Genomic DNA, 24575 nt, shown 5'->3' with positions numbered 1-24575 from the left:
AACATATGTTGAGGATGGCTTGCATTTGTCTTAAAATAAAAATAGTTACTTACAATTTTAGAGCAAGCTCGACAAATATTTTTCCTCTATCCAGCTTTAATTTATGATTAGCAATTAGTTTGACATTTGAAAGATATATCGACATCACGATATAAACAATTTTTACGAAGACACGGGTTACCTAATAAAATTACACTATAAATGCACTTTTAAAATTTGCCTCCATACGAACGTTTACACTGTTTGATGCGAAAATCATAGATGAAACTATCCTAAGTTTCGGAGATTCATACAGCTACTTATTCCTAAAAGCTTCACCCACACTTCCGCCCCTTTGCGATTTTGGAAAAATCCATACCGCTAAAAGTGTTTATAGTATTAGTTTATTAAACAATTAATTAGTTTAAATAACTGTTTATCAGTTTACCTAAAAACCTTTTATTACAATAGCAGGTAGGCCCAAAATGATTCAAAGAAACAGGTTTTATTACTCTGAAAATTTGAATGAACAATTTCGAAAAAATGTCGACACATTCGCAAATTATTGGCAAGTTATTATAATTTTTTTTTATATAACAATATTGCAATAATATGCAATTTCTTGTAAAAATATGAAATTTATGCGAATAGCCAGATATTCAAAAATGCAATTTGCATATATTCTGGTCTCTTCTTATAAAGAATATGTAATGTTAAATTATTTTTATTTATTTCAGGAGAGTTCACATTACCCAAGCCACATTAGATTATTTAGGAGGAGAATACGAAGTCGAGCCTGGAAACGGCACGTCTAGAAACCAATATCTCCGAGATCACTGCGTCACCACATACTTCATAGTACCACCAGCTAGACGGAGAAAGGTATTTTTTAAATTCAGATTGTGGAGAATGCTTTTTACACAAAAACACGAGTATATTTTCACTTTAACTGTTACATTTAAGTATTTTAAAAGATTAATATACTATTGGCGTTTTACTGATACCAATTTATTTTTTCATGTTCAAAATTTACAGTGTTCTTCAGAACAGTACAATATGTTCAACAGTTTCGATATTTTTAACCGTATAGGAGGCCCCTAGTTCTATTATTATCTTGGTCTACGCTTTCTAGTCCTCAGTGAACAAACATTAATTTAGCATGTTCTTTACTAAAACCACCTATACATTCTGAAACTATACAACTAATGGCCATTTGCTTTCACACCTGTTACAGTTTATCCCAAAAGTTCAACATTATCATCTTAGCGTATTATTTATTTTATATGGATTGATGAATTTTATTAAAATCTTTCATTATTTTTTTACACAAATTTTCTTGTGGCAGTGGAAGAACATTTACCTTCATTCTGGCTTTTTTATTTCTGTCGTGTTTATTAAATATGTATGTATTTTTGCCTAAAGTATTTAAATAATAATTAGAACATGTTTTTACCTAATTTCATACAATTTTCATTTTCTACTGCTTTATCGATTATATAAATTTTATTAAAAAATTGCGTAACGTAGAAAAACAACTATAAATACAACAATAATCTGTTATAAAAATAATTTAAAGAGATTTTAATAAAATTTGCACAGTACTTTTACTTTTATATTAGTTGTCGTAAAACATCTGGTCATGTTCACCACCTGGTGTTCCCCACGTGAAACTTCTTTATTGTGTTCCTAATTAAACTGCTTTTTATATAGGTCAGACCTCTGAATTGTGGAACCAAAGTATCAAAGGGCATAAATTTGTTCCAGTCCGCAATTTTGCCTCGACATTTCTAAAGCTTAATTTGCATAATTTTCGACTGAATGTTTTGACATCGTAATCGCCATTTTTAGCCATAATGACAGTGCTGGAATCTGATTGTAAATTATGAAGAGGAATTCAGAGTTGGACTGATTTGGCGGTTAAATGGTGGTTGTTAGGGGAAAATTATAGTCTGCGTTGTTAAGTATATTAGTAGTATATGAACTACTGGTATTTAGTGAATTAAGTAAATTAGGGGAATAAAACGTAAATGGATGTTTAAAATAGATCCTAATTTATTTAGGAAATAGATAACCGAACAGTTTAAATTGTAATTAAAATATTATCAGTATTAACATATCTGTTGTATAATCCAGATTTATGTTGAAAAAAGTTATACAAACTCTAGAAAATTGCATAATGGCAAAGTATCTGTCCTTAATAATTGTTTTTATATGCAGTTCATATGTTTTAATTTCAGTCCATAGACTGAACCCGAGTCTCTTTTTGCTTTATAATTTGCCTTATATATTTATCTAAATAAATGTGCTCGTTTGCCATACATAAATAGTTGTTGCTATCCGGTTGTTATCCGATTAAGGTAACTTTTACCGATTCTCTTTCAGTAGTTATTAAAATAGGCAAGTTCTTCTAACATCCCTAACCTGACCAATGCACGACATTCTCTATTAAAAGAATAGTTTTGAAAGATTTAATTACATCCAATAGAATATAATAAGCAAGACTACTTATGTTTTGTAGACTTAGAATAGACCTTGGACAGGCTATAAAATGAAATACATAGTATAGTATAGTACACCCGCATTGTTATGCAGATGCCGTAAATCTGCTAGCAGAGAATCTAAATGAAAACGATTTGCCAATAATGTTACACGATTCAATACTAAAGCTAAGGAATTTAACATGAAAATATAGCCAGACACAAGACAAAAAGTCTAGTAGTATCAAAAGAACCAATGAGCTACAAACTTGAGATCGAACTCTGAATTGTGATGGCAGAAGTAATAAAATTTAAATGCCTAGAAATTATGTTATCAAGTAACAGCAATATTGGGAAAGAAGTGAGGAAACGAGGGATAAAAGCAAGCAAAACGGCTCCATAGTTTAAAGACAAAATATCTAGAAACAAAAAACTGAAATCTTAACAGCGTAATATACCTAAATAAAAGAATAAAAACAATTACTTCCAATAAGTTACTAAAAATCTCATCAGATTCTTCTTTTTTATGTCGACATTTACTTTCCTGGTCACTAGATACTACAATCGTTTTCAGCCGTGCGTCGGGTTAAAATAAAGCTGCATATATATAATAAATAATAAAATCCGGTATTTTGGTTCGTATTTTATTAAATTGCAATTTAAATTTTCAACTTTTCTTTTTCTTCGTCTTTTTTTCTTCCATGTTCTTACTAGGCAATTTTGTCTCTTTTTGTTTTCTTGGATTGTGACTTCAGGTTATATTATCCCTTCTCATTTTCCGTGGTCGGTCCACTTTTTTCGCTCTCTCTTTAATTCTGAACCCCGGAGGGAGTGTAGTGGTTATCCAAATGTCATGTATTGTCCGTCTCAAAGATCTTTGTCTCTGGTCATTTCTTTTAACTCGTGCACAGGTCTTTTGCATATTCCTGTAATTTGATCGATCCCTCTTGTTGGGGATCTTCCTCGTGATCTTCGGCTTTATACCCTTGCTTGGATAATAAGTCTTTCCATGTTTTCTGTGTCTGCTCTCATAACATGTCCAAAGTATTTGAATTGTTGGAGATGGACTTTGCTGGATAGCCGTTTGCTGGCTTTTAGCTCATTTAAATTAAAATATTTGTACCGTGGTGGGTCCACGGAACATTGTTCTCCAACAGAACATTTCAGTGGCGTCTGTCTTTATTCTTTACACTTCTTGTAAGGTCTAAGATTCACATTCGTATTTCAGTATTGGGAATATTAAGCAGTTGATCAACCTCATTTTTAGAGTTTCTGAAATTTGAGAGTCCTTCCATATTTGGGCCATCCTTCCTATGATGACTTTTGTTAGATCACATCTACATTTTATTTCTTCCTGTAGTGATCCCAGATATAAATATGAGGTCACAACCTCAAACCAGTCAATCGTGGTTATGTGTGAATGATTGTTATGTAATCTATCCACTATTATGATCTTTGTCTTTGATATGTTTAACTGCAGTCCAAATCTTTAACTTTCGTTTTTAACCAGTCGTATGAGATCAATTAACTCTTTGTGACTATTTGCAAGAAGGGCTATGTCGTCTGTAAAACGTAGGTTGTTTATTTTTCGGCCAATTATTGAGATGCCCTTTTCTTACCCTCCAAGCGCTCTTCTCATAATATGCTCCCCATATATATTAAATAATTGTAGAGAGAGTCATCATTAAGAAGAATGATGCGCATACCCTGGGTGGATAGAGTTCGAAACGATGACGTCCTTAAGAGAGCCGGCGTGGAAAGAGAACTCTTTAAATTAATTAAAAAACGCAAGATTGGTTACCTTGGGCACATATTGAGAGGAGCAAAATATGAAATACCACAGTTAATCCTACAAGGGAAGATGGAAGGTAGGAGAGGAGCCGGCCGCAAACAATTATCCTGGTTAAGGAATCTTAAAGAATGGACAGGAATAAACAATACAGGCGAGCTGTGTCACGCCGCCAAGAACAGAATTATAGTAATGAGATAGTCGCCTACGCACTTTGGTGTATGGCATGTTAAGAAGAAGAAGAGAGAGTATACATCCTTGTCTGACACCTTGTTCTGGATGGAATTCTTAAGTGTGTGTCAAGCACATTTATAAGCGAAATTAAGTGCTGTGGTATTTGTCTCTGTAAAACGCTGTGCGATAATCTATAAAACAAATGTGTAGTGGGATATTGAATTCGCTAGATTTTTCTATTATTTGTAGTATGTTCAGAAGATGTTCTCGAGTACCTCTACCTTTCGTAAATCCAGTTTCCTCTTGGGGTATATCGTTGTAGGAATGTTTTCAGTCTCTCATTGATTATGTGAAGCATTATTTTGCTGGCATGTGAGATAAGAGAGATAGTTCTATAGTTGTCGCATTTATAAAAACTTCCTTTTTTATGTATTGTCGTTATTGTAGATTTTTTCCAGTCGTCAGGCCACTGCTTGGAATGCCACATTTTGTTGTGGCTTGGACAACGGTCCAAGTTCTGGCTTTAAAGTCTCTTGTTATGTATAGTTTTTTTCTTTATATATATATATACATATATATATATATATATATATATATATATATATATATATATATATATATCTCTTTTGGCTGATTGTTTTGATCGTGGCTCTCAATTTCTTTGCATATAGTGTGATCGTACAAGTATAGTGTGATCGTATTTGTTATTTATCAGCCTTGTATCTTCGTTTTATTTCTTTGTTGAGGTCTCTTTAACTGAATTCTTCCTTTCACTATATACACCACTTTGAAAACTATTCTATACACTTCTTCTACCCAACGGCAATTTGTCTTTTGCTATCTTGATCATCCTATAATCTGTCATTCTGTTTTTATGATTGTTCCATTCTCTCTTCCTATTCAGTATCCCCTCGCCTATCTTTTCCATATTGCATGCTGTTTATGTCGTCACTTCTTTTTCGAATATGTATATATTCTCCATAGACATATTCTCTATATATAAAAATCACGATTAAATAAAGGAAAACAATTTGAACTTCCCTAGTAGAAAAGACAAACAAGTTTAAAAAGAATTGAAAATTCGAGACAGTTCTAGTTTCATTCAAGCGTAGGTAATGGCAATAAAAGTTTTTTAAGTCTTATTAAAGTTTGTCGTTGCATAAATCTGAACTTCCGGAGCTGCAAGTGAATTATGATCGAAGAAAAAATTTAATGACTTCGTATACTTTTAAGTACTTTTAAAAGTACGATCGAAAGTTAATTATTAAAAACATACTGATTAATATTCTGAAGAAAATAAATAGGATTCAAAGTGATTGTAAATTTGTTACTGAGTTATGCATCGATAATATACGATATCCACCGCTTTATACCAACTTTTAATATAGAGTGTGATATATTTAACGAATTTTTTACTAGTCCACAAGTCTGGAAAGGTCTAAAGTAAATATCGAAGAAGTGACAATTAAAAATCAGAATTTCAACAATCGAAAAGCTAATTTAAAATGACTGTGATATTTGATCGGATTTTGAAACTTCTTTAAAGGTAATCTTTTAGCACACATCATCTGTGGATAGTATGGATATACCAGCTCGCAATGAAACCCTTTGTTGCGTGCCACAAAAACCGAAAACAAACAGATCGGTGGCAGACGCATCTGTCGGCGTTAAATACCTTACACCACATTTCCAGATTTTCCCGAAATGGAGTAATTGACAACTAAGCAAAATTTAACAGCACTGTATCGATTTTGAACTATTCCTTTTATTATTATGTTCTGTGTGAAAATATACGAATAAGGCTATGATTTATCAAAAATTTATCATATAGTAGATAAACGTGTTAAACATATCCTTATGTACTCTGAGGTGATATTATTTCTAGGAGTAGGAATCCAAATTATTTTATTATTAATATTAGTAAAACGCCAAATAGTATTATCGTTTAATATTACATATAAGATAACTACAGAGTCCATTAGTAATTTGACACAAAACAATCACTTTCATTTTACCTGGAAATATTATAATTAAGTTCAATTAATTTGGTATATGTGTTAGAAGGATAACTCAAGCTAAAGACAATATGTTGTGACTGTTTACGTCAAATTTGTGCTAAAAAGTCACTTGTTAATAACTCACCTAGCTAATCTAACTGAATAAGAGCATCGCGCTTATTCGCTAAAACCCAAAAGTGGTTCAATACGCTTAAAGTATTGAAGTCTTGCAAGAATTAATGATGTGATAATAACAGACAGCGATAGACAAAATAAATACAGACAACAAAAGTGATGGTGTTTTTAGGTTAGGTAAAAATTTAGAACATCACGTAAAGTTCGTACGCGCAGTACTTTAACCTTGACCTTGAGCTCAGCACACTTCCTGCTAGATAATAACTAATCTTGACCATGATGTTGAAATACAAGCGCGAAAATAATGTTCGGGATTAGAAATAAATACGTATATAATAAGGCTGGAGTAAGTTCTATATGTTAAAAATAGTCGAAGAGTTCTACACAGAGCTATAATAGATCAAAAGAAAAGATAAAAATACGCAACCTCCAATTATAGTAAAAACTGGGGGAGTAAACCAAGGATCAGATTTAATGCTCGATATAACAAAATCAGAAAACAAAGAGGCCTTGAAGAAAATTCAAAATAATCGAACCCCAAATGAAGATGAAATAGTGTCAGAAGCACTAATGTCAGAAGATATTTTATATTACTTGATAAATTACTTTGTAATATCTGCGTTCACAACTGCAATATTCCAACAGACTGGAACAACGCTACTATGATTCTATGACATAAAGCAGGGAACAAAGCATATTTAGAGAATTATACCGATTAGCCTCCTCAGCCAAATATATGTCGCAGCCAGATGGTTAAATTAGCCGTTCGATTAAGCAGCTAGCCCTTTGATTGAATAACGCCATTAAATCACGCGACTAGTTATTTTGTCGAATTTTTATGCAATTAAAAAGTTTAACGACATGGCTGATTGAAAAGCCGCCATATTATTGACGTAATTTGTTTCTTGACCACCGCGCTGCTAGTAGACCAGTTAACTGGTTGAAAAAAAAAATAATAAAAAAAACTGACACCTTTACTTATTGGCAGTATTGTCCTGATAAGTGTACTGAATGTGGATCGCGAACCTTTGGACACCAAAAATATCAAAGGAAAAATTATGGATTTTAGAAATGGAGTTTATAGAATAGGTACAAAAACAGGAACTAATAAAAATTGGTTTATGCGACAAGAATTGCACTCGTCAATGGGAAGCTTTAATGATGAAATTTTAGTAAATTTATGTAAACCAGCACAAAAACAATGCCGTAACATGAGATGTGCTTGCTTCAAGAAAAAAGTTCTTTGTGGATCTAAATGTCATAGCAGTTTAAGTTGTGTCAATAAATGATTTAAAATATGAAATTTTGAGACTTAATAATAAAGGAAAAGATTCAAGGAAGAAGATCTGCTGAACGAAGGCAGAATTCTTGGTTGAAGAATCTACGTGATTGTTATCAATGTAGATCGATTAATTTATTTAGAGCAGCAAGTTCAAAAATAAAAATAGCCATTATAATTGCCAACCTCCGTAGGGAGACGGTACTCTAAGAAGTAATCGCATAAATATAGAGCGGGGGTTAGACAAGGAGATCCAATATCACTTAAACTTTTTAGTACCGTGCTGGAACATGCTTTCAAGAATTTGGATTGGCTGACAACTTACGTTTCACCGACGATATAGTCATAATAGCTGAGAATCTAGGAATGTCATGAAAGATAATACAGGAACTCGTTGTGGCTACAGAAAATGTAGGTTTAAGTTTTAACATCTCGAAAACAAAAATAATGACAAATTTGGTACCCAACCAGAACATCAGTATTGGTGGGCATGAAATAGAACTCGTAGATAAATATAAATACCTAAGACATGAAATTATAATTGGCAGGGATAATCAGTGGGTACCCACTGACCCAACTCTTATGGACGACCGTTCAAGATGGAAGCAAGTTGTGCAGTCAGCCAAAACCCACCCCGGGTTGTAGTGCTACGAGAAGAAGAAGAAGAAGAGGGATAATCAGACCCATGAACTGAAGAGAATAATCAGTCTTGGGTGGGCACGATATGGAAAACTGAGAGAAACTTTTAGAATAAGCTTCCCACATGCCTAAAAAGAAAAGTATTTGATCAATGCGTCCTTCCAGTGTAGACATACGGAGCAGAAACACTTAGCTTAACAAAAGCTTCGCCTACCAAATTGCGACTTACACAGAGACGAATGGATCTAAATAATTCTGCGAGACAAAATAAAAAACGAAGAGATCAGGAGAAGAACCAAGGTGACTAACATCAAAACGAGAGTCAGAGTTATATGGAGTTGGGCAAGATACATAGCTGAATGACAGATTGGTGTGGGACAAAGAAGTTATTGGAATGGAGACCAAGGTTAGACAAGAGAAGCGTCCGTGGGTCCACTACATAATGGGCTGACGATTTAAGAAGGCTAAATAAAAATTGGATGAGAGTGGCGCAAGATTAACATTTAGCAGTGGACTTTTGAGGCTGTATGATGAAAATCTGTAGGATGGCCTAGAAAAAGGTGGAAAGATGCAGTAATATAGTATCTGGAGAAAATTGGAGTGACAAGTAGACAAACATGGAAACGTGGCAACGACTCACGAAGAAGTATAACGCCATTGATGAGGATATGATGATAGAATAAGAAAATAAGAAATAAGGATAGCCATGTTAATTGTCAACATCTGCAAGGGTAGCTACCGTAAGAAGACGAAAAGTCTTCAGGCCCACAAAAAAACTCGAGATGACTGGATCCCTTCGAAATGCGAGTATTCCGAAAAACGATAAATATTTTATGGACAGAATGCGGAATAAATGAAAGTATGTTACAAATGATGAGAGCCGATATAAAACCAATCATATTAGTAAAAAGGAGAATTTGACCCACCTACATTTAAAACTGTTCTCTGAAAACTTATGATGCTCCTGGTTAAAGATGTAAGATTGGAGAAGCATGGATACACATATTTACTCCTAAAAACTGCTAAATCTGTAAATACAAATGCTTAATCAACAATATTATCTGTATCTAATCTAATATTTATACAAAATTATGAACATAATGTGAATATGAAAGAAATATTATCTATGAAGAAAAATGTGAGTAAATATTTACATCTCATTACAATTTTTTTTATACTCCAACGATCCACATAGAAATTTATAATAAAATGTTTTTATAACATGTGTTTTCCATCATATCAACAACTCAAATAAATGGGCCTAAATTGTAATATTTTTATGGAAGATAAAATAGTTGTTAATCTGTGTTTCATTGCTAATCTTCCATCATGGACATGCTGTAGAATTGTTTACATTGTATAAATTAATATAAAATATTATGTACTTGCTTTATCTTTTCGAAAGCATATTTTCGAGTGCAATTGAAATGTTGACAAAAGGCCTTTTGAGACGCTTTTGAATATTTATAAATACTTAAAAGAAAAAAAGGAGCTCTCGACAAAGTCGTTTTGAACATTTTTTACATATAGTTATTTGTGAAAACCCTAGAAACAAACCACTAAACACATACGAATGTATTTTCCCGAGGGAGAGAAACGCGGAAAGGTAAAAAACGCTATCTCGAGATCCTTTTATTTTCTCTAGAAAACCTCAGCTATGGTTCTTTGCACAATGCTGCGACACAAAAGTTCTTTAGAAAATCCCCCCGGAAAATACATTTGCCTATTCTCCACAACTGAATTAACTACATAGAGAAATTATTTTGTTTCCATTTTCCATTTTGTCTTCTGCACCCCTTTGTTTACCTGTATGTGCGGTTTCCTTGTATTGTTTTTGTACATATGAAATTACAGTGGCGTAGGTGGTAACAAAGTATACAGTATTTTTGTGATTTTAATTTTCAATGTTAACATTAATAACACTTATGACATCTTTAAGTATTATAGTTTTTTAGTTTATAGTTGTATACATATTTTGTAAACCAATATAGATAAACTGTAGATAACAACAAAATAAGGAAATAACGAAAATGAAAATCAAGAGAAATGAAGTTTGAAATAGCAATATGCAATATAAAAAACGATGTTTTACTGTTACTTTAATTATGACTAACATAGGAAAGAATATGGCACTGTAAAAAGGGGACAGAGCAAAAAGTATATAATTTTTTACTATGGGGTGCATCTGTCGATATTATAAAAAACTGTACCTCAAAACTAAGGTGAGGATATAATAGATAGATGTCTTCTACGGAATAAAAATCGTAATTTGGATAAAATCTCGGACCAAAAAAATATTACTCGTATACCGTCGATGGATGTTGGTAAGAATATTTGAGTAACTGCAACTTCTTTCTAAGTTCATTTAATACAGTGTGTTGAACTTAGAGACTCTATCCAACAAACCCAAGGACGGAATCTCACAACAGAATAAAATTTTATCGACAAATTTGACATTTGCTTTACTTTTAACTTAATTTGGATAATTTTCTCTTAGATATGTATAAATGTTCTCTTTTTTCAAAAAATAAAGATATGATTTTCAATTAGAGGATCCAATTCTATCATCAACGCTTCTTAAAAGTTTTTTTTCTTCTTTTTTTATATAAATTTGCTGGCTAACATTTTTTAATTTCATGTAAGTACTTAGTTTTAAATCTGGTTGTTAAATCAGTTTGTGTAAAGCCTATGTGTCACATAGTAAACATAAAACTAAACAATAAAAATAGATATTTTAACATAACTCGTAACATTCTAAAGAAGCAGTCATGAAACTTGATAAATATTATAATAAATAATATGTCTTAAGGATAATAAACTAGCAAATGAAGAAAAGAAGAAAATACATAAGTATATTTACTAATATGTCGCTAAATACATGTTACGAAACTCTGCTCTTAGAACCCTGTGACATCCATACAACTATTCTTGCTATAATTTTTTAAAATTAATTTTGTATGAATTCATTTATAACCAGTTTTATTATAAACTATTTGGAGCATGAGGCTGTAATTATTTGAGAGTTTGTATAAAACATTCCCTTTAAAAATCAGCAAAATTTATTTTACAATTTTTCTAATTTATTGAAAATTATTTACGTATATACAACATAATTATACAGATTTAGTGTATACTCTGTAGATAATTTTAAAGAACTTGTCTTATTTTACAAGGGTGCAAATTAATGCTTTACTAAACGAATCAGGCGCAGTTTCAAATTAATTTTATTTTTTTGGTCAGCAAAGGTTTTATATCTAGATATGTTATAAATAATTAACATTTTAACTTAGTTGTATACAACAAAAATAAAAGTCAACTTTAAGAACCTAGTATTATTAGCTAACAATAAACTTCATAATTTTACAGATTTTAGTTTTCAAAAAAATTTAAGAACTGAGTTCTTTATTTGAAATGCCCTTTGTAAGCCCTTTCATTTTTTTTCTTTTTTTGGTTGTGGTAATGATTGCGTCTGTAAGACTTGTTTGAATAGTCTTTTTTTCAGCTTGACCGTGCCCATACCACGTTAGTTGTGTCATCTCTACATCTTGAATTATTATTCTTATTTCGTTATCCATACTTTGTTTTATTATTTAATTTCTGAATGAAGTTCTTTTGGAAGTTTTGAAGTTTCCTTGTCTTTTAATTTATTCTTTACATTACTTTTAATGGGTATCTTTAATAATGTTTTTATACACAGTGCTAGCTAAAACTCTCCTCCCAACCCTACTCATAGTCATCACAGGTGATGTTATATTGATGTGACGCTACAGAGCCGCTGTGACCGATAATTTTAAATGGTAATGATAGATTTTAAATACCTTGTTTTAGGTTTTTAGGTATAGAACATATATATTCAATTATACTAATTTTGTTTGGGTCCAAGGTGATTTTGATGAATAAATTAAATAAATACTAAAATTATAGTTTCGCATTTAATTAATAAAATCCTAACGTCCGCCTCTGGTTATTTGTCAAACAAGTTGACGTTTTTCAATTCTCTAGTTGTTTTTACTTTGTTACGTTTTGCAAAAGTGTTTATACCTGGAATATTTAGGTTAAATATTGTTTAACGAAATGTTTAAATGTTAATAGGCGTAATGTTACATAGGCAGAATGGTACGTATTGTAGCTGACAAAGTAGCAGCTGTCTTAATAATTGGTGAATGTAGAAACAATTTCTGTGTAGAAGGAGCGACTTTTTTTTGAGAGGTGCCCGATTACGCTATATCGAGGACTTATTTAAGGGAATTTCTTCGGAAGATTGAAGAAACAGGTGGTGTTCAAAATGCCAAACGATCTGGTCCACCAACAATTAGTGATGACAAAACGTTGACATAATTGCAGAAATGGTAATGAACCCTACCTCTTCTACAGTCCAAGTTGCGTCTATCTGTGGAGTCAGTAAAAGGACAGTACATTCAGTGTTGGCTAAAAACAAATTTCATCCATACAAATTATTAATTGTTCACCAACTTTCCGATGATGAGCCCGACCGAAGAATAGAATTCTGTGAAAATATGTTCAATCAAATTATCCAACAGTCAGATTACATAAAAACAATTTATTTTAGTGACGAAAGTACTTTTCCCTCATGGAAATAACACACACAATGTGAGATATTGGAATAACACAAATCGTCACGTCTTTCGTGAAAAAAAAATACTCAATTTCCAGAAAAAGTCAATGTTTGGGCAGGTATTTTGGGAAACCACAAAGTTGGGTCTGTTTTTCTCAATGCTAACTATAATGGAGAAGTGTGACTGGAGATGTTACAAAACGCAATTATGCCGTTAATTCTTGAAATTCTGGAAGATACTACAGATGAATTTGGCAACCTGGAAATAACGTTTTACCAAGATGGTACTCCACTATTATGCTGCAGAAAGACGTTACCTAGATGAGGGGTATTGTGGTAGATGGATTTGACAACGAGGTTCGATAGAATGTCCAGCTCGGTTACCGGACCTCACACCATTAATTTTTTTTCTGTGGGATTACTTGAAATCTAAGGTTTACGCAAGCACCCGACAGTATTGACATTTTGAAACAACGAATTGTTAAACAATGTAGGGCAATTTCTACCTTTGGACACTTTGAACAAGTACGACAAGAGTTTAGAAATAGGATGCATTACGGATAGGAAGTAGATGGAGCATATTTTGAACACTTCATATTAGAACTGTTGCTTAAATCTTTATTAATTAAATGCGAAACTACAATAATTTTCGCGTTTATTTAATTTATTCATCAATACATTTAAAACGAGATATCACTTGCTGTAAGCTCCCATTTAAAATTATCGGTCACTGTGGCTCTGTAACGTCATCTATGACTATTACATCACCTGTTATGACTAGTTGAGACATGTAGGTTATGTTATGACCTATGTCCGTTTATATCCTCCTTCCAAATTTCACCCTTCCAAATTTCACTATTATAAGTCCAAATGATACGAGGAGGGAGGGGACATGTGGCTAGCACTCTATAATAAGCTTTCATCCCTTTCTCATTTCTTTAGTTCTCGGTACTACTATTGAGATACCCTAAGACTTTTTTTGCTTGTGTTTTCCGTTTTTCTATTACTCGTGTATAATAAAAAATGTAGGCTCTGCCAGCAGGAAATATTTTGTCTATTTGTTTTCAATTCATACATATCTTGTTCAGTCGTTATGTTCTTATGTTTTTCCTCACATATCATCTCTTCTTCTTTTTCTTCACGTGCCATATCAGAGTTATCCGACGTTAGCAATCACCATTGCGTAGGCTTCTCGATCTTCTACCATATGAAATAATTGTCCTGGATTTGATATCTGAGTCCATTCACGAATGTTTTTAACCAAGAAACCTGTTCTCTTCCTACACCTCTACGGCCTTCTATTTTGTATTTAAGGATCAGCTGTAATATTCTATATCGATTTCCCCTCACTGTATGTCTCAGATCAGACATTTTCCGATGTTTAACAGTCTTAGTTCTCTATCTTTGTTGACCTTCCTTAGTACATCCTCATTAGTTTTTCTTGCTATCCAAGGTATCTTCAGCATTCTTCCATGAGTCCACATTTCCAATGATTCAATTCTGCTCATAATTGATACTTTTATTGTCCACACTTCTGATCTATACAAAAGTACAGATCAAATATAGCACTTAACCATTCTTTGTCTTAGTTCTTAACTAAGATAATTATTGCAAAAAGTAGTTTTAGTCATCGCTATTCTGCGTTTTATTTCTATGTCTGGATCTAGTTGGTTCGTTTTCCCGACAGTTCGGTCCGGTCCGGTCAGATCTCCGACAGTTCCCAAATTTGTTTTTTTTTGTGAACTTTTTCTACTACTCCATTTAATTGAAGCTCTGCATCTAGATGTGGGTTATGATTAAAGACTAAAAATTTGGTTTTGTTTGAGTTTATTTAATGCCCATTTCCTCTCCTACTTCGTTAAGACGATTAAGCAGAATTTGGTGCCCTTCAATATTTTCAGAATTACTGTGTCGTCCGCGTTTCTAATTACAACTAGTTCCCTTTTTTATTTTTATTCCATAGCTCAAGTGCCATTTTAAATAACTGGTCCAAGTAAATATTGAACAATTTCGAGAACAAAAGCAACCTTGACTCTTTGTTGTATGGATATTTCGTCGGTGTAGGTGTCTCCAGTTTTTACGATATTTGATTCCAGTACAGATTTTTAACACGAATATCTTTGCCGTATATTCCTTTATTTTTAAGCATCTGCAATAATTTTACATGCTGTTCTTGATCGAATGCCTTTTCGAAGTCCACCAAGCATGCAACTACATCTTTTCTTTGGTCACGGCATTTTTGTAATAGGACATTTAGCGCAAAAGTGTCTCTCTATCTTCGAGACCTCCTTCGTATTTGCATCTAATATTGTTTGGAGTATTCTTAGGAAAATCTGTGGCTTAGGAGTGTGGCTCATTAGGTTAATTAATCCATATTCTGTTCATTTTCGAGCATTGTGTTTTTTAGGTATTGTGACAAAGATGGACTTAATCCAGTCTTTGGGAATTTTTCTAATGTTATATATGGGATTAAATGCTATTAAAATTTCATAACCTGTATGTCGTTTGTAGTTTTTTGTGCATTGACAAAATGCCTATATAGGTACCGATGTATTGTATATTTAAGTAGGAAAAGTTTGTGGATTCCATATTTTGGCATTTCAATATAAATTCATTTAGATCCGGTAGATTTTCCATTCCTTAAAGTCATAATAACTTCCTTATTTTTCGGTGTTTATTGTTACTTCTTTACTCTGTATTATATTGATTTTGTATACACTAGATATAAATAGCTTGAATAGTTTCAATAATGTGGTGATAATAATCTCTAGTATGTTGTTATTTTATATTTGAAATGTCTGTCTCTTAGATAATGATTATCGTGGCATCTCCTTTCCACTTGTCTTAGATTTTTTTACTTTCTACATCATATCAGTATCTGAGTGCCTTATATATCTTAAACAATTTCCATATCTTCAGTATCATAACTGCTACTTCTCAGCTACATTATTAATTTGCTTAACTTAATTATACCCGAAATAATTCTGAAAAGAAGTCTGAAATTCTGAAAACTTTAAAATTAGTGTTTCTGTTAAACATGTAACGCCACAGAATCCTATCATGTTCCTTAAGTCTCTTAATCGTCTTTCTTCTATTACTTTCAGTGTTCTTTTACTATATTTTCCTAATTTATTGATCTTGGTTTTGACTTTTCTGGAAAATCTTATTTCTCTTAATTTTATATCTTCTCAGTCCTCATTGTCGATATTGTGAACTCTGGGTAGTGACTTTTTGTGTTAGTTTCTCTACAACGTGAGTTCTGTTTGAAAAACACTCATAATTCTTTCAATGTATTGTTTCTTTTTTGCATCTCTTTCTGTATACTCCTCCTTGTATTTTATAACCTGTCGCGCTCTTCTTTTTACTTACGGCCTGTATCGTAGTTTTTCTGTTCAGTTTTATGATTACCGTTGTCAGCAAAGCAAGATTAATTTAGCAATGATCCATTCAAAAATGTTTGGAAAGATATTTTAAATTATTAAGACTTAAATCATCCATTTGTCCTATGGCTCTACAGCCCAATTAGAGCCCTGGCCTCCTTCAGCAAACTTCTCCATTCGTTACAATCTGTAGCCATTCTTATCCACGATCGACTGCCATGAAGATTTCTTGCGTCTTCATCCACATTACTCTCCCATTATTTTTCTCGGTCTCCCAATAAGTCTCTTTCCCTACATTCTTTCATTCAAAAGTTTTTTTGGAAACCTATTTTCTTCCATCCTAATTACATGGACTGCCCATTGAATACGCTCTAGGCGAATATACTGAGATAAAGGTGGTTCTTTATATATATTTTATATTTCATAATTGTATATGATTCGCCACCTGTTGTTCTGATTCATAGGGTTTCAAACCATAGCTCACTATCGGTCGGATTATGGTCTTTAGATTTGTATCTTAGTCCTTTGATGTACGTCCCGCGATTTAAATATCTGGTCCATATCAAAGTATGCCGTATTGGCTAGGATAATTATTCTACTAAGCTCTGCATCGCCAATGTTATCCTTTGTGATGTTGAGTTCTAAATAGATAAAACTATCTACTTTTTCTTGAAGTTGTCAACTATCAGGAGGGGTCATGTTGCTCCCTCCGATCGGTTTTGTACAAGGATTTTAGTCTTTTATGTGTTTAGCAAGACTTAAATTTCTCCACATTTGTGATCGTTGAGATTTTCAATAATTTTAGAGTCTGTTTTTGACATGTTTTCAGGTTAACGTGTTTGTTTAAGACTTTATATTCTGGTGATTTATGCATTTTTGTAATTTTATGAATAAGGAAAAAAAAGTATGAATTATTTTCTAAGATAATTTCGCTCAATCATCTATTTTATGCTATTGTTATTAAATGTTTGATTAAAATTTTATAAATATTTAAGTACAGAACCGATTTTCAATACGTATTAAATATTTTAAATTGTGAGGGCATAATCCACTAAAAAGCATCAGCTTCAAAGATTTACTATAATTAATTTTTACACAGGCGTGCGGAAAAACGTTAACGCAATAATTGGATTATCTCAAGTATGGCTTTAGTCGTATAATATTTATTAGAAACATTAAACGTTTTAATATTATTAAAGTTCCCTTCATAAACTGCTTTTATTGTTTTGGGAGCTGTAATAAGAATCCATGCCGTTTTTTTATTAAAAGATCAAGATATTACTAGGTACACTATTTTTAATAAAAAGATATATTATGTTTCTTGATATTCAAACTTTGCTGGTCAGGAGGTTTCGTTTTTTTTTTTATTTTAAACATTTTGAATTAATTTACACTATATAAAAAGTCATCTTATATACCTATTGGTACACAGAATAACTATGTATCCCTACATCAAAATGTACTGCAATTGACCTGAGAATCACTTTTTGTGAATTTTTGTCGATAACAAAAATGTTAATGAACCCTATCGAAATGAGGAATAGCATTGTACAGTATTTTTATTATAGTATTTTTGATGGAATTATAGATTTTTCAATACATCATAAAAACTACTCCTATTAAATAAATTGATAAATAAGTAGATAATACGTATTCGATAAATGAATGCTATAATTTCTCTTTTTTACATTTCTAATTTACAATTTTACAGATATTTCCATATTTCTTAAGACATTCGCGAGAAAGAACCGCAGTCTTATTAATCCATGGCATTATTCAATTTCACTTCAATAATAATAGGTTAGACTAATGGGCAATTTAAAGTCTTAACATATTAAAATGTGAATCGTCTTTTGATAACAAACTTGACAACCATGCGCGTCCTGATATTCTATCTCGAACCGGTGTAATTTTTTAGATCATCCAATCTTATCTGTGATCTTCCACTTTTTTGATTATATATTTCTATAAGTCTTTGACTCTTAATAACCTTTTTTTTTGTCTCTTTATCTAATATGCTTTAGTTTTGCTATTTGATTAGTATGGTCTGTAACCTTTTTATTTTTTCTTATCCAGATATTCCTACTTCTATCTGACAGTCTTCTCGTTTCTGTTTATATTCTCTTTTATGATTATATATCAATCAAAACGATATACAAAAGGTTCAAAACCAGGGATCTGAGGATATTCCAGAATTTACTTAAGATAATATTCAATATGCACTCAAAAAATTGTAAACAACAAGGCTCGGGGAAATGATGGGATAGATATAGAAGCTATAAAACTTGACAGAACCTCTCTATTTAATAAAATACGAGACCTCTTTAATCTCTGCTTGTATAGTCAAAAAATCCTTATGAAATAACAAAAAAAACTTAGAGTAACTCCATTACAATTCTTCGGCATAACAAGTGTGACAACATGAACCTAGAGAATTACAGGCCAATTTCTCTATTCAATCATTTATACAAACTGTACACCAGAATAATAACAAATCGATTGGAAACAAAATTTGATCTGTAGCAGCTACGAGAATAGGCTGGTTTTCTCCAGACTTCTAGTTGTAACGTTTATAGACTTCTGTGAAGCGTTTGATACTATCGAACTACCTACACTTCTAAAGCCATTGAAAAAGTGTCGCATTGATCATAGGAATACCAATAGAAGGCAAAAGACCAAGAGGAAGATCTCCAACACGATGGGCAGACCAAATGAAAATTCTGGTGAGAAAATCCCTACATGAAGCCATCAGCATGGCACTTGGGGCAACAAGCCAATAATATTTAGAGTTTTGTAGATTTTTGTCACCACGCCCTGACAAGGACATAAGAAATGAGGAGGAGAGGACATCAAAATTATATACAATATGTGCAGCAATGCTACAAAAATTATAAATCTACACGGTCTCACCAATCAGATACATATCAGAAGTGGTATTCGACAGGGAGCACCTAAGTTGCTCCGAATTATTGTTTCTTGAAAATGTCTTTCAGTTTCTTCTGCAAAAATATTCTCAAGATTTTAGTTATTTTTCTTAAAATAGATATTTATTATAAGTAATATTTTTATGTTTTTGCTATAATTTAATGCATTTATTATACATTTTTGTTTCTTCTCCATAGATGTTTTAATAGCATTTATGTTATTGTTTCTAGTTACCTAGTTTTAGTCGTAACCACTTAAAGCATATTTTTGATTAATTAAATTATTCTCTATTTTCTTGTTTAGTTCTCACTCATTTTACAATATTAAAAAAATATGGTGAAAACCTTGAATTATTTGTGTCTGTCCAACTCCTCCGTGAACAGATATAATGACAAATAAGTTGTCGAACGAGAGCTTATAACCCAAAGATGATACTAAAGGTGACAAAGTTGACCTTGGACTTTCGGTTACAGAGTTACAACAGGAAGTACTATTTTAAAGTTGCCGAAATAGTACAAGCTATATATTATTCGACGTGCCTCAGGAAAACGAGAACAAATATATACTTTCGATTTTTATATCATTTCCGGTTAAAAAGTTTTTACCGATAGTCTACCAAAAATGAATTAAAATGACTCTAATATAAATAAAAAATCGATGTTGGAATCTCAACTAAAATAATAAAAAATGCGAGGTTACACAAAGAGTTCAAACATCTGCCAGTTCTACTTCCGGTCACGTTGTGGTTGTTTTTTAAACAATATATATAAGTAATGTCCTACCACACTACGTTAAGAGGAAATCTAGGAGGTACGAAGTTACATTGCTTATCTTTTTTCCTTCTTTATCTTATTGTTCATCTCTGCGTATTCTACTGTTGACTTGTCTTGTTGAACAATTGTTCTTCGTTTTTCCTTTAATTTTCTTGACTTTTACTATACTCATTGCTCTTTTCTGTTGTCCAGTCGTCACTTTTTCCTGGCTTTCATCGGATAAATTAAAAGACTTAATTTTTAGTATTCATTTTATCTGAAACTTATACAACTGAGAAGTTGTATTTTTATAAAGAAATAATTGAAATCTTGATTGACTGGACTTATTTATAGAATTTTGAAAAAAAAACACACCGTTTTAACGTTACTTGGGGTAGTATTTTGCGAATTAATTTTATAAAATACCATTTTGTCAGTATATAGGGGTTCTTGAACTTTAAAGAGAAAAATTCACAAAAGTTGAATTTAACGGCAAAGTTTTTACCATTTTTTTACAGTTTTATCTCACTTAAAGCCAGCAATTGGACTAAAATACATATATAAACTAGAATTGGCGATTATTCCCTGAAAGTAACATAAAAGTAACAAAATATGAGAGTAACATAAAACAAGGTGTATATAATTTTACTTACAAATACATAGTTTTTCTGTGTTATAATTTTACCTCAGTTTGTATTATTGCGCTTATTTCAATTAAAAATGAGGCATTTTCTTTACAAATTTGTTACTACCTACGCCGCTGACTGTGTTTCTATGTTTTCTTGTCTGCTACCTTCCTCTTATGCAACACTCGACTGACAAACCACTAAGTAAGACTCAGTACACTATTTGTATGTCGCTTTAAGCTTTAGCTGTGTATGTAGGTCTCATAACAATTATATTTGATACAGTTTAGATTAAAGACAATTAGGTTACATTTTAAGACATTAGTAACGTACGAAAATAAAGATTCGCAAATAAAATCATTTGGATTTGATCAAATTTGATGTCTCTTGAATATATAAGTCATTGTACCAATTATAATGAGAAACACTGCGCTTTTATTTTTTTGGTACTATAAATGGAATATGGAATAAATAGAGAAAATCGTATTTTCTATTAAACACGTTTTTGTTTAGCTATAGGAATGTATGGACATAAGTCATTATGGTTATCTTTGTTTCTGTTTTTCTCTATTTGAGTTTCTACATATATTACCTTGTATTATTTTTACCTTATATCCTATTACTTCTATTCTATTTATGCACCTCCTAACCGCAATCTCTGCTGAGTTTTGACACTATTGTAAACATTCTCTGTAAGTTCTCGGTTCATCCTAAATTTGCGTTCTTGACCTACTTATTTGAATAATTTTGCATATTGGTTTTCTTAAATGTCGAAGTAGATGTATTTCTGCGCTTTATCGAAGTGAAAATCGGTCCAGTTATGTTAATGTTCATATACAAATGTTAGCCCAAGTCCAAGTGTTAATTAAGACTTAACCGTCGACTTAATCTACTAACTTTGGATTATTTTTTGATTATTGATGTACATAAATATAATTACACATTTAAGTTGTACTGTACTCAGGGTTTTATGATATATTCTTAAGACGGTGTAGTTAGAAGATAAGGTCTGTTGGTTCTAAAACTATTTTCTTCTTCATGTGGTATATTTTACGCTGAATATTTTGAATATTTTATATGTTTGGCAAAAAACCTCACTTGTCGTAATTGAAATCATATTTTTATCGTTTCTACCTCCAGTTCGTTTTCAAAAATACTTGAAGAAAATTGATATAATAACCTGTAAAATGTTAATGTTTTTCGATTAATCACAAAATGAATTCTTGACAGTTTAGACTTACTTTACATCGATTTTGGTAGTATCAACCATGAACTATACTTCTTGATTCAAAAGTTGTAAAAGGTGTTGTAATATCCCTAGATCGGCATTAAGTTTTGGATCTTTTATGCCTTTTGTCAGTCATCTGTACTTCCACCATTAGTCATAGCATTGCATTTCTTGTATTTCTCATTATATGACCAAAGCACTCCAATTTTCTCTTTTTTACTGTTCACATTATTTCCTGTTCTTTGCGCTTCCCTTCCACTTTCCTTTTAATCATCATCGTTCTAGCTTTACAACACTGTGTGGGTCCTAGCCTCCTCAATAATTTTTCTCCTTCTCCTATCCGTTTCGGATGTTGGCGACCATCATGGCAATCTGTATTTTGCAAACTGCTGCTCTGAAACAATTTCCCTCATGATGTTTAATTGCCATCTTCACAGATAGCCATGCAAAGCTTAAGACACTCAATTCTTACAAGTTCAATTCTAAGCTAGTATTTAATTGTGTGGGTGCCCTTAATAAATAACAGACCGTAGGAAGGTTACGGTAGCCTTGGCCTTAGGGCACAAGGGTCATAAGGGCAATGAAAATGAAGATTAAACCCTTCCACGGCGTTTTAAAGGCAATAACAAGAACGGCTAAAAGAAAGTGGGTAGCACAAAAATCTCTGGAATGGTGGAGGAATTCATCAGGACAAAGACAGGAGAAACAGTGCATTATAGACATACGCCAAAATTTATAGCAGACCCAATAAGAAAAGGCAGGAAAATAGTCAAAGCCATATTAGGTCTGTAAGCAGAACACTGTTAGCTGAATAGGCAGTTGATGCTGATGGATTGGCAGATGATGATTAATGCAGATTTTGTCGCCTAGACGAAAAAATAGCAGAGCACATTTTCTGTCCCAGAGACCGGCAAATGTGCGGTTCCTTACATTAGGCGAGTAAAAGATACCGGCCAAGAGCTACATGGAATGTTCAGTCTTAAAGCTATTAGATTTTTTTAAAAGGGTCAGACTAGATAATGTAATCTAGGATTAGAGGATCGGAATAGATCTGAACAGGTCTCAGTGGAATAGGCCAAAAGTCACCTCATTGAATCAATCTATGAATGATATATTTTTTTTTCAAATCATTTTTTGTAAGAATTTTCAGATCTTTTATAAGGTTAGCAACCATCTTACGATATATTCGTCTGTTTTGTAACGCATGTATTATGTTTGTAGTTTGTGATATATGGAACCATTCCCTTAAGTTTCTCAGTCAGTATTTTTTCTTTCTGCTCAATCCTCTTTTACCTTTAATAATGCCTTCTACTATAAGCTGTAGCGGACTGTACTTATCATTACGAAACACATGGCTCAGATGTGACGCTTTCGTCTTTTGACGAATTGTTAACATTTCCATATTTTTACACATCCGTGTCTAGAACAGATATTAACAAGTTTTTTGTCCAAAAAGATGTTTTCGCTGGTGCAATCATTTTTGACACTATCTGTAACGATTTGATGATCACGTTTTTAATATTTATGTTGTGACTTTAATGGTAATTTAAATAACTGTTGGTATGTGTTGATTTTCTGTGTACTTTATAGGAAACAAAAGTCCCCTCACTTTTTTGAATAATAAATTATAGCCAGTTCACATATTTAAGGGGAGGAAAGGATGCCCCATTAGAGAGGATCTTATTGTATTCTAAAAAATACATAGCAATCTTGTTTAATTTGCTCATGAAACTATATAATAAATAAATAAAAAAGTGTGTCTCAAATCTGCGTTTTTATTTATCAAAGATAATAAATGGTAATATATTATGTTTTCCATATCATAATTCTTAGTTTATTTAGTCGTCATTTAATATTTAGTAAAATCTGCTTATTTGCAGTTATCGTATTTATTGTGCTTATAGCAATTCTGACGAAACTTGACTATGTAAACTGTCTTTGAAAAAAAAAAACTAAACTGTATCAAATAAAATAAAGTTAGTTTTTCTGCTCCTGTTAGGAGTTTTATCACATAAACACCCACTTATTACCAGCTCTCTCATATATGCTTTGTAGGCCAGTATTTACTTTTTATGAAAACAAATTTTAACAAAGATTAACGAAGGAATTAATTTTTTCTACGTCGTGTACTAACTGAAACTCTTTCATCTTGTAGCTCTCTGCTCCACAATACGCAAGCGCTGCTCGTATCTTTGATGCTAATAAAACGCACAGAGAGACTCGCCGCTTGACTCTTGACTCGCCGCTTCATTATGTTTAAACCATTAGTGTTCTAGGAGTTTAGTATGTAGATCATGTCATAGTTACATTTCTGGATTTTCCAAATTACTGTCAATCTGTCCTAATTTTTTTTTTTTCATAGATATTGGAAGGTAGAAATTACGCATATCTTAGTACCGCCTATTATCTTTCTAGGATACATTATTTAGGATTATTTGTAAGCACTGATCTTCTTCTTTGGTACATATTTTCATGACTTTGATACGATTACCTGTCTGTAATCATAAGGTCTAATTTTTAATTTTTCTTTAATATGATTTATAACAGTAATTTGGATATAGGTGATTTTTAGCCGACTTTAGAGGCCAAATGATGTTTTATCTCATAATTTTAATTCTC

General features: G+C 32.1%; 1 protein-coding gene and 1 long non-coding RNA gene across 6 annotated transcripts in view; one reads left to right on the top strand and one right to left on the bottom strand.

Moving 5' to 3' along the window:
- The window catches only part of rut (adenylate cyclase rutabaga), a 933824-nt gene that overhangs the window by 685608 nt on the left and 223641 nt on the right, over positions 1 to 24575 (top strand). For all 5 annotated transcript variants that reach the window (XM_072523105.1, XM_072523104.1, XM_072523101.1 and 2 more), the window contains one exon: positions 717 to 861. In XM_072523105.1, coding sequence (XP_072379206.1) covers positions 717 to 861 — 145 coding nt within the window. The remainder of the gene's footprint in view (positions 1 to 716; positions 862 to 24575) is intronic.
- The window catches only part of LOC140434679 (uncharacterized), a 64835-nt gene that overhangs the window by 8866 nt on the left and 31394 nt on the right, over positions 1 to 24575 (bottom strand). The window lies entirely within an intron of this gene.

This window comes from Diabrotica undecimpunctata, chromosome 2 (assembly GCF_040954645.1).
Source record: "Diabrotica undecimpunctata isolate CICGRU chromosome 2, icDiaUnde3, whole genome shotgun sequence".
Taxonomy (NCBI): domain Eukaryota; kingdom Metazoa; phylum Arthropoda; class Insecta; order Coleoptera; family Chrysomelidae; genus Diabrotica; species Diabrotica undecimpunctata.
This window is presented reverse-complemented; position numbering and strand designations above follow the sequence as displayed.